The sequence below is a fragment of the Lacerta agilis genome, chromosome 10 (assembly GCF_009819535.1).
Source record: "Lacerta agilis isolate rLacAgi1 chromosome 10, rLacAgi1.pri, whole genome shotgun sequence".
Taxonomy (NCBI): domain Eukaryota; kingdom Metazoa; phylum Chordata; class Lepidosauria; order Squamata; family Lacertidae; genus Lacerta; species Lacerta agilis.
The window spans coordinates 67,728,884-67,748,481 of record NC_046321.1 but is presented as its reverse complement, the minus strand read 5'-3'; the positions used below and the strand labels follow the sequence as shown (position 1 = coordinate 67,748,481).

Below are 19,598 nucleotides of genomic sequence, written 5' to 3'. Positions count from 1 at the left end.
TTTATATTAATGTATTTCCTATTCTGTTATCACATCTCATTTGCCCATTGACTAAGTTACTGCTGTTATTTGCTCCTCCTGGTCCATGGAACTTAGAGGAACAAGGGTGATAAGTGATGAAATTGTTACTCTTCTGAAAACTTAAATATACTGAAATGTCTCTCATGAGTACTTTCTAAAACTATTATTGCCATTTCACAATCTCTTCCACCTGCCATATTAAATGCCAAATAGCAGTGCCCTTGTATATGAATGTATTTATAGAAATAGGTAAATGTTCTTCTGAATTTTAATTTAGGTGAACAATAAAGAGCTATTTGTTTACAACTCATCACTAAAACCTTATGCACATAATCATTAGTAATTTATTTCAGATGAGTTTTACAGCAGATCTGTTCAGATGCTGATGCTTGGAAAAATTCAAGTTATAAATAGTTAAAAAGCAAGCAGTGTATTCAATTGAGATATTTATTAAAACCACATAATAATTACAGGGTTTTTTTCTTTTTCATTTTTGAAAAAAAAAATGATTTGAAACCCCCACTCAGCCATGAAGCTCGTTTGTGCCCTTGAAACAGTCACTTATCTTAACCTACCTCAGAGTTGTTGTGAGGATAAAAAGGGAATGAGAACCAGAAAAAGTGCCTTGATCTTTTTCAACAGGAATCCATTTAAGCATTTAATACCAGCAGCACCAACCTTACCCCCATATTCCTCCAACTACAGTAGAAGAGTTTGGATTTGGATTTGATATCCCGCTTTTCACTACCCGAAGGAGTCTCAAAGCGGCTAACATTCTCCTTTCCCTTCCTCCCCCACAACAAACACCCTGTGAGGTGAGTGGGGCTGAGAGACTTCAGAGAAGCGTGACTAGCCCAAGGTCACCCAGCAGCTGCATGTGGAGGAGTGGAGACACGAACCCGGTTCCCCAGATTACGAGTCTACCACTCTTAACCACTACACCACACTGGCTCCCAGTAATCACTTCTGCCTGCATATTGCTTCCACAGCGAACATAATGCTCCCCACCTCACTGTCCCACTGCGGCATTTCCCGGGGGAGGGGGACATGCCCAGAAATTGGAGAACAACACTCCACTTGTGAAGCACACAGTGAATATTTCTCTCCACCATTCCCGTGACATATTACAAAACCAGCCACAAAACATTTGGGCAACTTGATATATATTAAAAAAATTACACCTGTAATTGCATAATTTGTAATGCTGCATTTACACAGGCAAAAAAGAAGTGATGAAACACTGGAAATAAAAACACACAAAGCCAGGAATTCAGGCGTGCACACAAACACACACAAACACTGTTCTTTGATTGCTATGAAAATTCAGGAGTGGAATGTAGCAAACACAAAAAAGCTTCACACACAGACATGCATTTGTGTGTGAGCACATGCTGTTCAGCTTGTCATTGTTTTTGCTCACTGGCTGCAGGGGCAGACTTTGGTAATACAGTATGGTGCCCTGAGTGAAGGCATAATTTGCCCCCACCCCCACCATCCAAACATTCTTATTTTCAGAATAATTCCTAATGGGACAGTTAGTTTTGTATGGATCTTCTCAGTAGGTACCCATATACTGTAAATAGTTGTTGTTGTTGTTACTATTTTGTGCCCCCTTGTTTCTGCGCCATGTGTGGGGGAACTGCCTGCATTGCCCTAAATCTGGTGCAGCTGCCTGCCTTGGGCCAGTTACTAGCTATCAGCTGAACCTATCTCTTATGGCTGCTGTGAAGATATTGAAGATGGCTGCAAAAGGGGACTTCTTTCTTGTATTATAGACATTAGTTTTTGCTTCCTTAGCCAAACTGATTGTACTCTAAAGGGACATTTTTTCCCCTGCCCCCATATTAGTACACCTCCAAGGCTTCAACCAGTCTTAATCTGGCCTATTTATTGTGTGTTTCGATGCAAAAACCCAACTGTATGCAAGTGAGTTCACTCCCAGGTTGGAATAGCATGCCCAAGGGTATAGCATCACCATAAACCCTTCTCTGGGCCCTCCGCACAAGAAAACCTAGGCTGCAATCTTCTACCCACTTACCTGGGAGTAAGACTCATTAAACACATATACTTTATTCTGAATAGACATGTACTATTGTACTATGAGTTAACAATACAGAATTTTTTTAAACAAAAAATTGCCTGGAGTTTAGAAGACATGCCCTAGCCCCTTTGCAGAGTTTTCAGTTTGCATGTGCTTTTTCTTTTTCTTCGCAAGGGTGGAAGATTCTTTAGCACTCACCCACATTTACTCTGTAGTGGAATCAGCAGATAATTTAAAGGGAGTACCTGATCTCAAATGGAGATTACAAGGTTGGCTGACAACACTGAAAGAAGGGAGCAGCCAGGCTGGTTTATCTCACAGGAATCGTTCAGAAGGTTAAGACTTGTCTACATAGCAGTTAACGCCAAAGTTTAGGGACATTGCCATTCAACTGGTGTGTGTGCACCACATCATGTGATTGATTATGAGGGGTGGGGCTTACCTCTCCCCCCCCCCATATTTTATTCAATACATGTGTACTCTTTGAACCTCCTTGGCACCCCTGCCTGTTGGCAGATTAATATTGTTAATTTGCGTGATTTGATCAAATTTGTTTATTGGACATGTTGTAATCTTGAGAAAAACCAAGTGTGGAAATTTAGTAACAATGAATTTATAAATGATCCTGTGGTATAGCAGAAATACTTGAATTATGTGCAATAACAGCTATGTGTAGAACAAGGGATTGCTTATATATAATATTAGCCAGAAATGGCTACCAGTTTGTATATTTATAGGATTTTATTGTATTTTGAAACTATTGGTTTTGTTTTGTCATTTTGGAAATTTATCTAGATAAAATAAAAATCATAACAGCAGTTTAAAGATAGCAGCCACGTGATCCATGTAATTGGTTCTGGATTGAGTGTAATGGTAAACCATAGTTTATTTCTATGGGCATGGGCTGAAAGCTTATGCACTCCCCCTTCTGATGCAGCTCCAAGTAGAAATCCAATTCCATTTGAAACTAACTTCAGTTTGTAGTTCCCCCCCCCCAAACTAGGGCAGAATGTTTAAACCAGTGTTTCTCAAACTTTAGGCTCCAGCTGTTGCTGGACTACAACTCTCATCACCCCTAGCTAGCAGGGCCAGTCAGGGATTTTGGGAGTTGTAGTCCAACAACAGCTGGATACCCAAGTTTGAGAAACTACAGTTTGTCAAAACAGGCCTAGATATTTTAACTGTGGGTTCTGATTTTGGTTTGTGTGAACAAACCATAGTTTCAAATGGCTGCAGGTCCTGGTTGTGAGACAGCAACAAACTAGAATTAGTTTAAAATGGAAGCACCTATTTCTGATCTTACTGCATCTGTGCTGCAGGAGCAGAGGGTAGGAGGAGCCAGCGTTTGCATGTAAAGCTAAATTACAATTTTTTGTTATGGCCAAACTGCTCCATCATCTACCTCCTAACACAATAAAACTGCCAAAAGCTTTCCTAAAAACTAAACTTTCTTAAAACTGGACAATCAGACTTTGGCAGATTTCCTTGGGGAAGGAGTTTTATTTACTGTAGAATCACCACAGAAAAAGCCTCACTCTGCATTATAAAGTTAGGGTACAAACAGAAAGAAAGATGAGAGCCTGCAAGGTGTGGATAAGAATGTATGGGTAAAAAAAATTCCATTAACAGTTCTGCAGAATGTTGTGATCTGTTGTAGAAATTGGGTCATTCAGGGATGTCTGGATTTGAGTCACAGTAATCTGTTTACTTTCCCTAAAATGGAAGCACAATTGGCTGTTATATTTACTGCAATATTCCAAGATTAAACACCTACAGCAGTGGGTGGTAAACCTTTTTGTTGCTTACCAGCTATTACAAGGGTGCTAGAAGGTACATTAGTAAGGCAAATGTTGTAATGGTCTTAAGTACTTTCTTATGTGTTCATTATATTGAAGTGCTGAGAGTAAGAGCTTCATTCACGCAAGCAAGGCATGCTCAGTCCATGTTAGCCCTATCATTTTCCAGCATATTTCTAATGAATTATAATTCTCAATCTTCTCTTTAATGCAAATGATGATAATGCTGTTGCTTATGTAGTTGTTTGTACTGTGAGGGAACAGATGCAAATTAAGACACATCTGATTATTTAGTCAAGTTTCTTTCCCTCGTGTTTATTCAACTCCAGCCTCTGATTAACTACTTGATCATGCAAATGAAATAGGTAAATGTTGAAGCAAGATAAGGAAGGGGCAGTTAATCTGGGAAACTGTATGTAAGCAGGTACATATGTGTACTGGAAAATAAATGTTAGTTTTTAAGTTTGCCCAAGATTCTTCACTGCTGTCTTTTGCAGCAAAATCACTGCTTCCCCTAGATGTGTTTGAAGTTCTGCAGTTGTAATAAGTTCAGTGTGAACATGAAAAAAGCATGAAGACTCTTATGTGGCCTTACATGCAGAGGGTTTAGGTATTCATTCTAAGTTGGAAAACCTTTTATCTGTAGTTGCAGTGTGTTTTGTCAATTATTTTTAAATGTTTTTGATTACTTGTTTCAATATTTCCTGTAAAGTGCCTAGGGATTTTATTACAATCCAACAGTGTACCGGTATACATTTTGCTAATTAAGTAAGTAAACTTAGGCATTCAGTGAGGGGTTGCATGACAGACAGACAGACAGACAGACAGACATTGTAATTCTTACTGAGTTGTGGTATGCACAGCATAGTGTGGAGAAGAAAAGGCCAGTTGTTTTAAATGATGAGAAAGCTTCAGGCAGTTACCGGTACTTTTCTGTACCCATTGTAGGTTGGGTTTGCAGCAGCAGCAGGCCCTTGCAAAGCCAGGCAGAGACCCGGGCCAGGTAGATAATGTGCCCCCCCTTTTTTTACCCTGGGGATTTCAAGGCTTGAACTGTATCTGCATATAAAGACAAAATGGAAAATATAGATATACAATAGTGCTTTTAAAAAATACATAGGGAAAAGGATTATTTTAAGTATTTACATTTAACTAATGGTGAGCAATTGTGAATATGGTGACCGAGGCCCCCTTTGGAATCGGAGGCCCGGGCCAAGTGGCCCATATGACACACACACACACACACACACACACACACACCCAGTCTGTTTGGGCCTGAGCAGCAGTAGTTATACGGAAAGTTACACTAAAAGCTAATCCTCTTTCAACAAGCTCTGGAAGGGATTGTACTTTCTCTAACGGCCTGGGAGTGATATTAGGTTTGTCATTCTCTTAAGGGTCAAGTAATTTTGGTGGCACAAAGTAATTTTGGTGACACAGAGAAGCTTCTGGCATTTGACAGGCTCATATGCTAAAGGCAACCTCTCCTAGACTGAGCTAGCCTAGCCATGGTTATATTTGCCTTGGTAACAGATATGAGGCTGCTTTTGAAGACAGTTCAGAAACTGTAGATAGCCCAGAACACTGTTCCTAGGCTGATAATGGGATGAGGTGAAGAGAAAATAATTGGTGTTTATTGCAACAACTCTACCGGCTTCCAGGGACTTTCTGAGCTCAAGTCCAAAGTGCTAGTCATAACCTTTAAAGCCCTACACAGCTCTGGATCCAAATACCGTATTTGTTGGACTGCCTTTTTCTGCATCAGTCTACCGATTCCTTAAGATCATTATTTAAGGCCTTTCTCCTTGTGCCTCTACAGCCTGATGTGTGGCAGAGAGCAAGCCTTTTTTTGGTGATGCCACACCTTTAAAATACTCTCCTAAAGGAGGTCCACCTAGAGTCAGCATTACTATTATTCAGGGCTCGTCCACACTTTTCGCTTGTCCAATGCCTAGAAAGAATGGGTCCAAATGACATTCTCTGTTTTCTAGGCACAAGTCCAAGCAATTTTGCCTTTACCTTGCCACTCCCCCCCCCCCCCGGAAAACTGCTCTTCAGCGCTAAATCGGAGCAAATATCAATCCAGAGAAAACCCTATTGACGTTTATTCATCAGCAGGTTTTCCCCAGGGAAAGCGGAAGTGGGTGGATGAATCCTTAGTCACCAGGCAATCTGTTTTCCTAGGCTTAAAGAACTGTGAACATTATTTAACTTAGTGAAGATTCGTTTTACCATATACCGTAGTTAAATTGGCTGGCAATGTTTTAGTTTCTTTTTAATTTCCTGCATTAGTTTGTATTATTGTTGCTTTTATTTTATTATTTTAAGTTTTACTTCTTGCTTCTTACACCATGGTTAGCAGCTATCCTAAGAGCATAAATCTTTGTTGACGGTGTGGGACATAAATTATGCAAATGGACAGATTGATTGACACAGAATTAAGAAGCATGTTTGTGATGGTGGAGCTCTTTTGTATCAACTCATGGATTTAGGTCAGCATTTTTTTTTTTCATTTCTGTATAGATTGGTAATACATACAAAATCACTCTGTCTCAACTTTGGCACTATTTTACTATTTGTAGATAATTTTCAGATGGAAGGAAACCAGTGTGTTGCCTCTGCATTCTCAAGCCTTATGACTCCTATAGCTCAGCCTGTCACTGCCAACTCAAGTAATACATTTGGGGTGGACTTTCCAAGAAAACGCAAAGGAAGTGATTCTGATAACCAGTAAGTTTGAGGGGGGTATTTCTGCCTCGCTATAGTATAATAATACTGGATTTGTGTTAGACCTATAGTTGCTAGTGTGTGTGTGTGTGTGTGTGTGTGTACATGTTATGCATCCAACACATCTATTTTGGGAGATATTTTTGTGTATATTCAGGAACTACATATGACAGAACGGCGATAATGCATTTTCAGCTTCCTGTGCTTCCAGTTCCTATTTGCACCTTTATTCATTTACCATGACATATTCTGTGCTTGGAAAAGTCTGTTCTTTACTGTGCTTCACGCCATTTCCAACTAGCTGCTCCTTGTAAACTTCTTCAAATCAATAATTTCCCTAAACCAACATACATTTCCATATTTTACTCACACTGTCTGTTCTCATTCCTTTTTAAGGTTTTTACCTCTTATCTGTTCTTTCCAAGAATATAATTTGATACTTCCCTGATATTTTGTAATAATAAATCAGCAGGGCTGGAAATAAACAACAGAAAACATTATAGGATTTAATTAGAGGGGATTACATATTTTAAAACAACAACACATATTTAACCTAAAAACCATTAGATTTGGTACCAAGATTATCCTACTGAACGAAGCCTATCCAAAGGAGGTGTTTCAGGTGTTTCAGGTGGCCTCCATGATGTAATGAAATTTATTCCTACTTTCCATTTGTCTAGTGTAGATTCTTCTTGCCACAGATGGTCTCAGTGAGTTAACACTATGAACGTTTTTATGTACATCTTTATCTTTTCCAAAAAATGGCATCTTACCTCTTCAGATACATCATGCTGCTTCTATTTGGATTTTCCATAGAGTTATTGAAAATCTGTTTCTGAACTACTAACTCCTATCTGAGCTCTCCAAAGCGCTTTTCATAATACTAAAAATTGACATAATACCAAAAGTTTTTAAGCAGAGGTTGGATGGCCATCTGTAATGCATGCTTTATCTGAGATTCTTGCACTGCATGGGGTTGGACTAGATGATCCTTGGGTACCTTCCGACACTTAAGATTCTATTATTCTATGACAGTACCCACTTTCTGAATGTGAGCATCTTTCACATACTTTCTTGTTTAAGTTGGTTATGGCATCAGGGATATTTACCTGAATCCTTAGTGTACTATATTATAAGAATTACTGGGAAGTTGCACATTGTTTTAAATTGCCAGATGATTAAAAGTAATTAACAAAAAGTTATGTCGTGACAGATGTGATAAGGGAAAATGTGTATTAATTGTTAGGGTATTCTGCTATGGTTATAGCAAGGTCCAAATTGATTGTACTGGGTGGGGAACCAGTGGCATGGGCAGGGGGGGCAGCAGCCTTCCCTAGATCAAATAAAACAATGGTCAGTTAGTTAAGTATTTTAATCATGTTGGTTCTGCCCCCCCTAACAAAAATTGTGGCTACAGTGAGGGGGGAAAGTATTTGATCCCCTGCTAAATTTGCCCGTTTGCCCTCTGACGAAGACTTTCTTCTGCTGGTGCCTGCTGCAGTTAGTTCACCAGCTGTCATCATGTTTGGAAGGGCTCCCTTACTGAGGGAAGTAGCCATATCCTGCACTCCTCTGGGCATTCTTTTCTGTGCTAGGAAGCACTCATACATTTGGAAAGTTTGGAGAGATGGAGCTAGGTGGAAAGAAGCTGAATTTTATGCAGAAGTAGCTAAGTGGTGTGTGTATGTGCCTGAAAATGTATTTCCGTAACTGGATTTGTGTGCATGTGACTTTTGCACTGTATACTTTTTTTGGGTTTCATCCTGCGTATGTCCCCCCACCCAAGTTTCTACATATGGGGAACACAGCCCTTAAACTGAAAAGGGTTCCCTACCCCTGCAGTATGTGAAATAACTTTGACTACAGTTGCCCTGGGCTTTTTCAGGCTGCAGTAAAATCTCTAGTACCTCTTCAGTACAATTGCCACAAAAACCAAGGAGAATTCTTGGAATCACATTGCTGGAGTGCAGTCTTCTATGACTGGTGTTCAGGGGTAAAGAAGAAAGGCATTTTCTTTTCTTTTTTGGCATTCTTATGTGTCCCAGGTCTCTACTGTAAGAAGAGTAAGGAAAACTCAGCATGATTTTCTATTGTAATAGTTTTTCATTCTTGATTTTGATTTCTTCTAAATAGTTTAAATTCTCTTTTCTCTAGGTATGCATGTGATATTGATGATCTCCAAAGCAGGTATAATGCCTTAACGAACTAACAAGCAAATAGATAATACAGTACTGTACTTTTGAATACCATGCTCAGAAGAGTTAAAGTGGTGGTTAAATGTATATTTGTGTTTCTACAAATTCAAAATGCTCATCAAGATCACTTAAAGACTAAATGTAAATAACTTTCCATAAATACAGTGTAGTTAAGTAAAACAGTGTTTCTGCTTCAGATAAAATGGCTAGTATTCCTTGTTTGGCTAGTAGAGTTATGCTGAATGTGAGAACTTAGTAGACTGCTGAACGCCACTTTTTACAGGGTATAAAGTTATACAAGAAGATCTACCTGAGTCAGAGGAAGATCCCAGAGAGACTGGCATATCCCTAGTTCTTGTGCATGTGTACTGGTTATTGCAGGCTTTAATTTGTTTGCTTGAGGGGTCATGGTAGTTTTAAGAATATAAAGCCTTAACTTTCATTTGTTAGTGTTAATTTTAGATTTAACCCTAGATCATGTTCAGGTGTGTGTATACATACATATATACTTCTGTAATTAACACTTGAAAAAATGTCAAAAACTATAAATAAGAGGTTTTGACATTTATTTATCCCCCATGAATACTCAGCCCCTATGTATATTTGTATATCAATATTTTCTCCCATCTCTAGTTATTAATTGCAGAAATCAGTATGGTTCCTTCTGCATTCTCTTGCTGTTCATACAATAACTTTGCAACATGTTACATGGAGTTCAGCTTGTACTGGTTTTTATTAAGTACCGCTGCACAAGATATGTCTTCTGCATTCTTTTTAGGGAGGCTCATAGCCAAACAGAGAAACGAAGAAGAGACAAAATGAATAACCTCATAGAAGAACTATCTGCTATGATACCTCAGTGCAATCCAGTGGCCCGTAAAGTGGATAAACTCACAGTATTAAGAATGACTGTGCAGCACTTAAAGTCATTGAAAAGTGAGTTAAGAATGACATAAAATATCCTGTTTTAAGTGTAAAAAAGATGTACACCAGCCAGAGTGACTTCCACAAATAGAAATACTACAGTGTCCTATGTAGGACAAATTGAGTGCCCGGCTAATGCTTCCTTTGATTGCAATATCTTTTGAAGAAGCTGCCTCTCTGTAAGGCATGAAAAGTGTCCTGGCAAGTTATAATGTTGCACTGACACAGCAATCCTTGCTTTTATTGCTGTTGAAACAGCCCATTGGATTTGATGTTAAATTTAGAACAGTTTCCCACTGCTTTTAAGTATTTATGAAAACGGAACCTGAAAGGTGTTGTTTATTACAGTGGTACCTCGGGTTACGGACACGATCCATTCCGGGGTGCCGTTCGCACCCCGAAAAGTCCAGATCCCGAGCGGCGATAACGTGCATGCGCAAAAGCATGATCTTGCGCTTCTGCGCATGCGCACGCGGCGAAACCCGGAAGTAAACACTTCTGGGTTTGCCGTGTTCGCAAAACCACAACCCACAGCGGACGCAACCAGAGGTTTGATTGTATTGTTGTTGTTGTTGTTGTTGTTTATACCCGGCCCAACTGGCTGGGTTTCCCCAGCCACTCTGGGCCGCTCACAGCATATATTGAAACACACAAAAACATCAAACATTAGAACTTTCCTATACAGGGCTGCCTTCAGATGTCTTCTGAAAGTCAGATAATTGTTTATTTCCTTGACATCTGAAGGGAGGGTGTTCCACAGGGAGGGTACTACTACTGTGAATGCCCTCTACAATTTTCTTCTCTGTTTATATCTGTTTAAGACTTAAAATTTGTCGTCTGTGGGTTTTCCATACTGTTTTGTCTCAGCTTTCACTTGCAAACCTTTATGACAAGTTTGTATTTTTAAAAGCAAGTGTTGTCATGTGAGCATATTTGTGGGGTGTTTTCCTGCTAGTAAATCAATGACTTTGTGTGAAATATCTTTATCTGCCTTTGGTCTCCTTTTAGAAATTAATTTATCGTTTATCATTTTGCAGGTTCTTCTAATTCTTACTCAGAAATCCGCTACAAGCCTTTTTTTTTACAAGATGATGAACTTCAACACTTACTTCTTAAGGTAAGTAAAGAAAGGTCAGGAATTGAGTGTTATTTCAACAGTAATTGTTTCATACTGCATTATTAACTTTCTTTGCCTTTCTCCAGAACAACCTCAAGATGACTGATATTGATATATTAATCAAATATAATAAGACATTAAGGCCTATTAAAAGCTACCGGTACTTCCAGGTGGTTCAAGCTGCTGCCCCTCTCCTCATTCTACATGTAAAGGGCATGACAAGTTTTCTATCATTTCTGCTGTCTCACAAACAAATCATCCTCCAAGATTGACTTCTTCAAATTGGATCTTTGTGGTGACAATATGAATTTTAATGTTTTTAATCTGCCCAATGCTTCCCAGCTCTAGTCTTTGGAGAGAACAGAATATAGAATCCTGTATACCACAAAATATATAAATCCTCCCAGATACTGGTTTTAATGTATGTGCTTATTCTGATCCTGGTGGATCCAGTGAGTTTACCATATCAGTTGATTCATTGGTTGAATGCTTATTCTGAACTAGTGACACTTGGTTTTAACAGTGCTTTTTCAGTTAAGGTTCAGTAGAAACTTTAAGATAATGCTTCAGGTTCTGTTCTGGGGTTTGGTGCAGGTTCAGTTTGATTCCCTGCTTTAGACAATCCTGAGCTAGATCCAAGGTTCTCTTCCTAAGATAGAAAGAACGTCCCTCTGACATTAGGAGAGAAACTCTGGATCCAAGCTGTAATGATTTTAAAGATTAAAAGCCAGCATTTTGAATTGTGCTTAGAAACACACAAGGATCCAGGAAACATGTTTTTAACTAACATAATACTGTATGTTCAAATCAATGCTGCAATCTTAAATTATTAAAACTACTGTTGACATAATTTATTTTTCTGTCTCCTGAGATCTTGTTTTTTCTGCCTGCTGCCTATAAACGTGTGTGTGTGTGTATGTGTGTGTGTGTGTTTTCTATCTCTGAATTTACAGGCTGCTGATGGGTTCCTCTTTGTGGTTGGATGTGACAGAGGGAAAATCCTGTTTGTTTCAGAATCTGTTTTCAAGATCCTTAACTACAACCCAGTAAGTGACTTTGTGTACTAAATACTGAATGTAGACAGTATTTCACAGCAAAATATTTAGTATAACAGTTACTAATTCCCTGATCTGGTTACAAGTGCCAACCCCACACCCTTCACCATCACACATGCACTGCCATTTTTTAGTTTTAGAGGTTTTATTGTAAGCTGCCCTGGAGACATCGGAGGACAAAGCTATCAACAGCTGCTATCCACTGGCTTTGTTTTACCTCCACTGTCAGATGCTGTGTGCCTCAATACCAGTTTCTGGGAATTGCAGGTGGGCAAAGTACAGTTGTGCTCCTGCTGGCTTCCCTGAGGCATCTGGTTGCTAACTGAGGACATGGTGCTGGAGTAGATAAGCCATTGACCTGATCCAGTAGGTTCTTCTTGCATTTGAAGGACTGGGGATATATTCACAAAACAAATAAACACACCTGTCAGGGAACTGCCACCTGGCCCGCTGAGGGGTACGGAGGGTCCGTTAGCTTACAGACACCCCCCAAAGCCTTTTGAGCAGTAGACCTCTTCCAGCGCAAAGAGCAGCCACACCTCCAGTGGGGAGGAAGGGGAAGGGGCCAGCCGAGAGAGGAGAGGGCTTGGGGATGCTGCTGAGAGCCCCAGCACCTCACCTCGTCCTGCTGGTCAGGAGGGAAGCACGCCATTTCCAGTGCCCCAGTTGCGCAGAGGGGTGAAACGCAAGGAGGGTAGGAGGAGATTTGGGGTGTCAAAGCTCTTATGCTGGGGAAGGAGCCGGAAGGGGCCATTCCCGGATTCTGCCAGCGACTGAGACAGACGTGCTTTTTGTAGCTCTGCACTGTAAATAGTTTGCACAATAAAACTGTCAAAAGACTGTTTGGGTTCCTGCTTCGTTACTCGCAAGCACCATCACGCGAACCTTACAACACCCCGTTAATGACTATTGCAGGAGTTCTTCAATCACATGTGGCTGTTCCCCATTAGTGGCTGACAGTGGACAAGCTTCACCTGCATGTTATAATAGTTGTGGTTGGCACCACCACCTAGTTGTTTCCTTACCACTGAATTTCAGAATTGCATGGTGTTACTCTGTTATAATGTGAAAATACCTGATATTGTTTAAATGCAGTTTTCTTTGAAAACAAACCCAAATGTTTGATTCAACAATCCATTATATTGTGACTGTGAATGTGTGACAACACACACAAACACACACACATACCTTAGCCCTTACAGTGGAGTACTTTTAAGTACTCAGTGTCCTTCAGTATACTTGTGTCTTTTTGTTTGTGAATGAGATTTGTAATGCACAGCTTATGAGGTAACAATGTTGTGTTCCATTAGACGAGTTTGATTGGGCAAAGTCTTTTTGACTATCTTCATCCAAAGGATGTTGCCAAAGTGAAGGAGCAACTTTCATCTTCAGATGCTTCTCCCAGAGAAAAGCTAATAGACACCAAAAGTAAGTCTCCACCTAAAATTGGTTAGATGTCATGATTTAGCTGTATGTACATACAGTCAAACTTCTTACATCCACTTCCACTTGTGTCCATTTCACCCAATGTCCACAGCAAACCCGGAAGTAACCGGCGGGTTTGCCGCTATTCGTGCATGCGCAGGAGCGGGCAATCGCCCCCCGCACCTGCACACAATGGCGCCTCTCGCAGCAACCCATTTTGACCTCCAGACAGACCTCCGGAACAGATTATGGTGGCAGGTAGAGGTTCCACTGTGCTACATGTACATAATAGCCAAGTTCCTGTAGTTCTGATTTGTATGAGCTAAATCATGAGTGCTTGATTGTACTTAATGTAGAAGACTTTATAAGACAACTGAAAGTGCCCCAAGAAGCATGTGGTTTTTTTTTTATAATGTCAAGAAATAATTTTAGATATGTACCAAAATCAGTCGTGTCATTTTTACCAGGCATGCTGGTTTATTGTGTGTGTGTTTAGTCAATAGAAAAACCTGGTGTAGTCTAGCATAGAATAAAATGCTTCACTACCAAGAATCACTGTATTGAAAAATGTTAAGTGTCATTCCTAATGCCATCAGATACTGCTTCTATCATATACATTATGTACTTGTAACTGGTTTTTGTATGAGCATCCTCAGAAACCTTTTTTTTTAAAGTTCCTACCAAATTAGTGGTTAAAGCTATATGGAGTTCAAATTCAAACTTCAGTCATACTGTATCATCATGCATAACATTGGTTGGGTTGTAAAATATATTGCTGCTTTCCCCTCTTGAGTTACTTAACCATATTTCTTCATTTTCATATTTTGTTCATCAAAGGTTTCTAAGCTATATGTGCAAAAATTCCAGAAACAATACCAAGTACGTTGGAAGCAAGTTAAAGCTGAATAGTGTTTTTATTTCACATGCCAAGTATTTGTGTGTGTTTTGTTCCTTTTTAAACTTTAAAAGCCGGTTTGCAAGTTCACACAGATTTTCAAGCTGGGTCATCATGTCGTCTGTATTCTGGTGCTCGCCGTTCATTTTTTTGTCGAATAAAGTGTATAAAAACCACAGTGAATGAAGAAAATGAGTCCTTGCCAAACTCAAAGACAAAAGGTATTTCTAAATAAGTGAATAATATTTTATTTCAAGTACTGTATGTGTTAAATCATAATGTGTTTGAATTATTATTATATGATTTGAGACTGCATTTCTGTACACATTTAAAAAGTATACATATGTTGGTTTGCACTGTAAGTGATGTGAAATTGTAGAATTCATGAGAATAATCCACTTCTGGAAACATGAAATGGTTTCCTGAAAGGCATTGAATAGGATTTAAGTTACCAGGACTACAGCAGATATAAGTTTTCTCAAAAGCTGTTAAGAAATTGGGGAAGCTCTGCAATTGCACAGTGTGTGCCTGAATCATTCTTTTTTATGTCTGTAGAAATTTGCATACACAGGACAATGACTATATTTTTGAGTAGAATATTGTACAGCTGGTTTCCTTAAATTTAACCATTTTTATTGGTTTAATTGTGAGACCACATACCTCATTTTAAAGAATGCAACTTCAACCTCAGCTTTCCCCTATTCTTACTTACTTGTGCAAGTGTATTTCAGAATATGATCTTTTTAAAATGTTACAGCTGTGTTATTGTTTCACATGTTTTGTATACCACTTGACAGCGGTGTAGGAAGCCTCTTCGCTGCCTGGGGCGGCGGCGTGGAGGCACCTCCCTGGAGGCAGGGCGTTACGGCGCGTGCATCGTGACGTCACGATGCGTTGGATGCACTGCAAATGCCCGGAATTTCCGGGCATGTGTAGTGGATCCGGCCAGTGCTGCTGCGAGCAAGCGGCGGGTTGGGCAGCCCCACAACCCGCTGCTCGCTCGCTCGCCATGGGAGCAGCTGTGAAGGCCGGATGCATCCGGGCCGGCGCTGCTGATCCTGCGGTGAGCCGGCGAGCGAGCGGCGGCTTATGAGGCTGCCCCGTCCGGACGGGGTGCTGGGCAGCAGGGGAGGGACCGGGGAGTGTCACCCCCCTCCCCTGGAACCCGGGGCGCAGCACCCCCTACGCCCTGCCCTTCCTACGCCACTGCCACTTGATATTTGCCTGGGAAACCTTAGAATAGGCAGTAACAGCTGAACAATACCCCACTGAAGCCTACCTTTCATCTCCATCTTATCTCTCACTTCAAGTGAAGTAGTGCAAGCATATTGCTACAACAGCATCCTAAGCAAGTCAGTTCCACAGAGCAGTGCATAAGATTGGGATGTTTTACCTGATATAATGCTCATTGTTTCTCACAAATAATTTGTACATGTGCTAAATATGGCCAAGGCTTTAGAACCAAACTGATATATGATGTGCGTGTTGCTGGACTGTAGCATTTGAAACTGCAGTTGTCTGGTTCATGTTTCAATGTTTCCCATTTTGGCGATAGGAGAAACCTTTGCAATTATGCCTTTATTTATCCAAATGAAAGATAAATACAATTTCCTCTTCGTTCTCTTTCCTGATTTCCCCATATTTTTGTATTGGAGGGGGGGGGTCATTAAGTTTTTAATAGGCTCAAGCTCAAAGTCCCTTCTGCAGTTTATCTGGCTCAATGTAAATCATAACACTTTTGAAATCAGACAGTATTGTACTGGAAGGCAGTCTTTATTACTAAACTATTAAATTTTCTTCTTATATGTAAGAACACGTTTTAATTGCCAGCACCTATGACTTACCTTCTCAAATCATTTGTAAGATTAGAAGTACGCTTCCACAGGTAAGCCAAACCTAAACAGTGTTTTTTTTAAAAAAAAAAAATCATAACAAATGAACACTACAGTCTTGAGTTTAATAATTGTATGGCTCATGCCTTTAGGTTAGTGCAAAATGTAGTAGCTTCTGGTGATTTTAGAAAAGAAATTGAAAAACTGTTTTGTGTTTGTACTAAATTAGATCTTAAAAAGTACTGTACTGTTCATTGCACCGGGTATCTGAAGAGCTGGCCTCCTAATGAAGTGGGAGCTGAAGAGGAGAGTGATGCTGAAAAAGACAGCAGTAACTTTAACTGCCTTGTTGCAATTGGGCGATTACACACTTGCACTGTTCCACAAAAAATTGGTGAGATAAAAGTCAAGCCAACAGAATTTGTAGCACGTTTTGCCATGGATGGAAAATTTGTTTTTGTAGACCAGCGGTAAGCATTTTTGTCTTTTTAATTTTAAGACAATAGCTCTTAAATTGTGTAAGGTTTCAATATTTAGATAAGATCCCCCCCCCCCCACTGCAGAATTCCTGTTAACTTGCTGTTGCTCTATAAACTACTTCGGAGTCCTTTAGTTAAATAAGACTTATTTAAAATACTAGTTTCTAACAGGTTTTTTTGATTTGATTTGATTTGATATGAACATTTACAAATAATCTCTGACTTCAAACTGATTGAAGTTTAAATAAAAAATTAAATGTGGTTTCGAAGTTGAGTTTAATTTTTGAATTGTGGTGATGTTTCATTTTATTAGATCTAATAATAAAAAAAGAATTACAATGTAGCATTTGTTTTGTCCTTCTGTTTGGATGTATATGTTAACTTCCAGTTTTAGTATTTCTTTCTTTTCAGAAACGAGCATCCGTTGCTTTTCGTATGCATGAGGGATCAGAGTAAAGTGTTTAAAAAGCCTGTTTAAGATATTTTCAGAATCTGTAGTGTGTTCGTGTTTTCTTTATAGTGCAACAGTTATTTTGGGATACTTACCACAAGAGCTTCTAGGAACTTCATGTTATGAGTACTTCCACCAAGATGATTACAGCCATCTAACAGAGAAACACAAAGCAGGTAAAGTATGGTAGTATTTTATTTCTTTCTACTGCTAACATTTTTTTAAAAAATTGTGGGGGGAAGAGTGCTATCTTGAGTAGTGGCTCTGTAGTGTGAAGGTCATGCTTTGCTTGCAGAGAGTTACAGGTTTGCATTTCTGGTACAGCTGAGGAAGAACTCTTGTCTGAAACCTTGGAAAGCCACTGCCAATCAATTTGGGGTGCAGGGGTCCCTGGAGGTCCGCAAAACACACCCAGGGGGTCCGCGGCCCCATCCCTTGCTTTTCCCCAACCATTTTTGGGGTCATTTTTGCATGGTAATACCACAAATTTTATGGTCTGTTTTAGCGCTGTGTGATTTTTCAATATATTGGCCAAAATCGGTTTTGAAATCACATTGTGATAATGATTTTGACTCAGCAATGTATCACTCCTTGTGCGAGGGAGAGCAAGGCAGCCAATTTCAAGGCACCACTGATATCACACGATGATCTCAGCCAATAACTTTGCAGCTGATTGCCCTCACTTCAAGGCACTGTGGCATTACCTTTCCCTGGTGCTGAGGCTGAGCAGATTTTCTCAGTCAGCAGGAAAGCAAAGCAGCAGCAGCCACAGTGGAGGTGCATCATCACTGGCTGCCACCAGTGGCTGCCCCACTGATGGCGGCTTGATGCACCCTCATCCCTCCCACTCAAACCATGCGGTGGAGGGGTCTCTGCTTCCTCTCCTCCCCCCACCCACCTGATCTCCGTGGCTGTTCCTTCTCTCATCCCCATGCCTGATCTGCACGCACTTCACCCGCCAGATCTCCGTGACTTCTCCTTCCCTCATCCCCACCTGATCTCCAATTTCAGTGATACATCAGAATATCATGATGTTTAGCTGCTGATACATGACAATGTTGAAAACCAGATTTTGCTCAGCCGTAGTCTGTTTTTTTTTTTTTTTTGTATACCTAAAATCCTTTGCTTATTATAGGCTACCCCACATTTTGTTCAAAAAATTGCTCTGCAGAGGTAACTACCATAGAGTTATCAAAATTTTCAAAAGTAGGGTGTCCTTGCTGTGGCTTTTGAAAAATAGGGGCTCCTCAGTAATTAGCTAATTGGGAACCACTGGTGTAGATCAAAGGTGGGGAATATTTTTCAGCCCAGGGGTTACATTCCCTTCTGGTGGTGGCAGGATCAGAGACAAAAAATGAGTGGAACAATACATGTGAATTTAACCTTTGTAGTATAGGCTAGTTTCTTCATATTCACACATCCCTCTCCATCCAGACAAGCAAGAAGCATTATCAGAGTTCACAGCCCTATTCCTCCCAGGCAGAAATACTTGAGGAGAGTGAAAAGTTGGTTTGGTGAAGGTGTGGCTCAGGTTGGTGTGTTGCCTTGGGAAAGCCCCAAGAACCAGGTAGAGAGGCCTGGAGCGTCTGAGGCTGTAAGCTATATGGAATAGAGGCCTGACTTGGTATAAGGCAGTTTCCTGTGTTGCTTCCCACTGGAAGCATAAATAAATAGTGTCTGGGAAAGTCCTACTTCCCTCAAGCTCACTTTCCTGCCTTCAACACAAGGTGGTGATGCATCCTGGTTTGATGAGCTACTACCAGCAGCAAGAACTGCCCTTCAGGTAGGAAACAATGTTTCTTTTTCCAGCCAGAGAAATAACATTTTTAAAGTGTTCTTTTTTTTCTCGCTTCTGGCAAGATGGGAGAATGACCAAGTATCCAGACCCATGGTTAACTGTAGTTCAAGCATAGGCAAACTCCAGCCCTCCAGATGTTTGGGACTACAATTCCCATCATCCCTGACCACTGGTCCTGTTAGCTAGCGATCATGGGAATTGTAGTCCCAAACATCTGGAGGGCCGGAGTTTGCCTATGCCTGCTGTAGCTGCTATATGTGGCCACTTTTACTTTCATCAGAAATTGATTCATCACCTCATGTTTTAGCAAGTTCCCTTTTTTCCCTCTGTTTCTCATTCATTAAATGAATGATCACGAGAATCATGTTATCTGCATCATAGGGATGACATCTTTTGAATGGTCTTTATGCAGCCTAATGTTTTACAGTTGCTGTATGAACATAGGTTTAATTGAAACACATTTGAACCCTGGTTTTGTTCATGTTTTATATTTTTCCCAGTGCTTCAGAGCAAAGAAAAGATATTCACAAACTTCTACAAATTCAGAGCAAAAGATGGCTCTTTTGTCACGTTAAAAAGTCAGTGGTTTAGTTTCATAAATCCATGGACCAAAGAACTGGAGTACATTGTGTCAGTCAACACAGTTGTTTCGTAAGTTTCAGTCTTACTCATATAAGCTATGAATAAACTATTTTAAATATTTACCATAGCTTAGATATTATAAAAAGACAAAGTTAATTAAAAGAATGCATGTGCATTCACTGCCTATGAGCTTGAATGTAAAGAAAAAAGTTTCCTTTTGTATTTAATTATGCAATAGTAATGCAGGTATTCTATGTTGG

At 40.0% G+C, this 19,598-nt stretch overlaps 1 protein-coding gene across 1 annotated transcript in view; it reads left to right on the top strand.

Annotated features, from left to right (window-relative positions):
• The window catches only part of ARNTL2 (aryl hydrocarbon receptor nuclear translocator like 2), a 34,299-nt gene that overhangs the window by 5,092 nt on the left and 9,609 nt on the right, over nt 1-19,598 (top strand). Inside the window, exons 2-11 of the mRNA XM_033161995.1 lie at nt 6,441-6,588; nt 8,740-8,772; nt 9,559-9,716; nt 10,742-10,821; nt 11,775-11,867; nt 13,187-13,304; nt 14,271-14,417; nt 16,258-16,498; nt 17,028-17,134; nt 19,257-19,407. Of these exons, the coding sequence (XP_033017886.1) occupies nt 6,441-6,588; nt 8,740-8,772; nt 9,559-9,716; nt 10,742-10,821; nt 11,775-11,867; nt 13,187-13,304; nt 14,271-14,417; nt 16,258-16,498; nt 17,028-17,134; nt 19,257-19,407 (1,276 nt within the window). The remainder of the gene's footprint in view (nt 1-6,440; nt 6,589-8,739; nt 8,773-9,558; nt 9,717-10,741; nt 10,822-11,774; nt 11,868-13,186; nt 13,305-14,270; nt 14,418-16,257; nt 16,499-17,027; nt 17,135-19,256; nt 19,408-19,598) is intronic.